This window comes from Pantherophis guttatus, chromosome 4, assembly GCF_059756535.1.
Source record: "Pantherophis guttatus breed Tessera chromosome 4, ASM5975653v1, whole genome shotgun sequence".
Classification (NCBI taxonomy): domain Eukaryota; kingdom Metazoa; phylum Chordata; class Lepidosauria; order Squamata; family Colubridae; genus Pantherophis; species Pantherophis guttatus.
Genome location: NC_142066.1, coordinates 17,728,231 through 17,730,091, shown reverse-complemented (window position 1 = coordinate 17,730,091; position 1,861 = coordinate 17,728,231). Strand labels below are relative to the sequence as shown.

Below are 1,861 nucleotides of genomic sequence, written 5' to 3'. Positions count from 1 at the left end.
AAAGCTCACAGGCTGCAGGATTTAAATCAATTCATGCATATTTTATCTTGCTCTTGATTAGTTATTGCCTACTATTCTGATTAGGGCTCAGAATCATTATCTAGCATTAAAAAATAGATTAAGGGAACATTTTTAGGTTCTGAAGTGAATTTACAATTATTGCTTTGTATGTATCAATTAGGTTTCATTCAAGGGACATGGTGTTATAATCAGTTTCATTTTTTCATTAGTTGCTCCTTCTTATTCAGATTAGGTCTCAGAACAATGATAAAGCATTTGGGGGAAAATATGCACCCCAGTAATCCAGCTGCTGAAGCCAAAATGGAGAAGATCTCTACAGCCACCATGTATTTTCCCTTGGTACTCAAATAGGTGGGAACAAACGACACCCAGACACTGCAAAAGACCAACATGCTGAAGGTGATAAATTTGGCTTCATTAAAGGTGTCAGGCAAATTCCTGGCTAGGAAGGCCACAGTGAAACTGACAGCAGTCAAGAACCCCAGAAAGCCAAGCACTGTATAAAACATGGTGGTTGAACCTTCATTGCATTGTAAAACAATTTCTTCAGCCATGGAGTGCATGTCAGAATCTGGGAAGGGAGGAAAAATTGTGAGCCACACCACACAAATGCAGAATTGTGTCAGGGAGCAAGATAGGACAATAGAGATAGCCAGCCTTTTCCCCACCCATTTTCTCATTTTGGATCCGGGTTTGGTGGCCATGAAAGCAAGGACCACTGTGATTGTTTTCCCCAATATACAAGAAAGAGCTACAGAGAAGATGATGCCAAAAGCAGTTTGTCTCAAGAGACATTTGACTTGGTCAGGTTGCCCAATGAAGAGCAAACTGCAAAGGAAAGAGAGCAGGAGAGCAGCAAGAAGGCTATAAGTGAGGTTCCTATTATTGGCTTTCACAATAGGTGTGTCCTGATGTTTAAGGAATATCCCGAGCACCACAGCTGAGATGACAGAAAAGGAGATTGCAATCACCACCAAAGAAATCCCCAAAGGTTCTTGATAAGTTAAATAAATTGTACGTTTTGGAAGGCAACTATCCTTATCCTTGTTTGGATATTGATCCTCTGGACAAGGGAAACAGTCATCCAAGTCTGAAAAAGAAACCATTCATAGAAACATTATGTCATCATTTCATTTTCAGGGTGCTCCAATTTTACAGTATTATGTAGACTTAATGTGATCCCAATGTGATTACTGGTATGCCCTTTATGTGGTGCTGCCCTTGAAGACCATTTCAAAAGCATAAGTGGTTTGCAATGCAGTGGATATGCACTCAACTCACCTAGTTCAATTACTCTGCTTGAGCTATACTGGCTCCTAGTTGCTTACTCTATACCAGTGATGGTTAACCTTTTTGGTGCCGAGTGCCCAAAGTGCACACACACATGTGTTTAATGCATGAGCATGTGCCCAAACCCACAAAATGTAATGTGAGCACCCCCCCTGCACAAGCGCCCCATCCATGCATGTGCCCTGCCCCCACGCATATATGTGTCCCCTGCGCATGAGCCCCAGCTGAACCCCGTTTTGGCTTCCAGGTTGGTGCAAGAGGCCCATTTTGGGCTTGGAAAGCTTCCTGCACCAACCTGCACCTCCCTGCATGTGCGGCAGAGACCCAAAGATCAGCTGGAGCTGGGCTGGGGTGACAGCTGGCGTGCCCACAGAGTGGGCTCTGCGTGCCACCTGTGGCACACGTGCCATAGGTTCACCATCACGCCTCTATACAATTCAATTTTCTGATTATCACCATTAAATCCCTGAATGTCACTGGGCCAAATTAGAGGTGAGATCTGGCTTTCTCAATAAGTTTGATAGGTATGTATGCTCCAGATCTTTTGTGT

General features: G+C 43.6%; 1 protein-coding gene across 1 annotated transcript; it reads right to left on the bottom strand.

Moving 5' to 3' along the window:
- Window positions 1-215: 215 nt before the first annotated feature.
- Window positions 216-1,457, bottom strand: LOC148113810 (vomeronasal type-2 receptor 26-like). The gene has a single exon (XM_087894451.1). It carries the CDS (start codon window positions 1,125-1,127, stop codon window positions 216-218), a length of 912 nt encoding a protein of 303 aa, XP_087750577.1. The 5' UTR covers window positions 1,128-1,457.
- Between the last annotated feature and the right edge of the window lie 404 nt (window positions 1,458-1,861).

Bases quoted from the DNA above. Each gene is read 5' to 3' on its own strand.
- LOC148113810 (XM_087894451.1), bottom strand. From the start codon at position 1,127: ATGGTTTCTTTTTCAGACTTGGATGACTGTTTCCCTTGTCCAGAGGAT.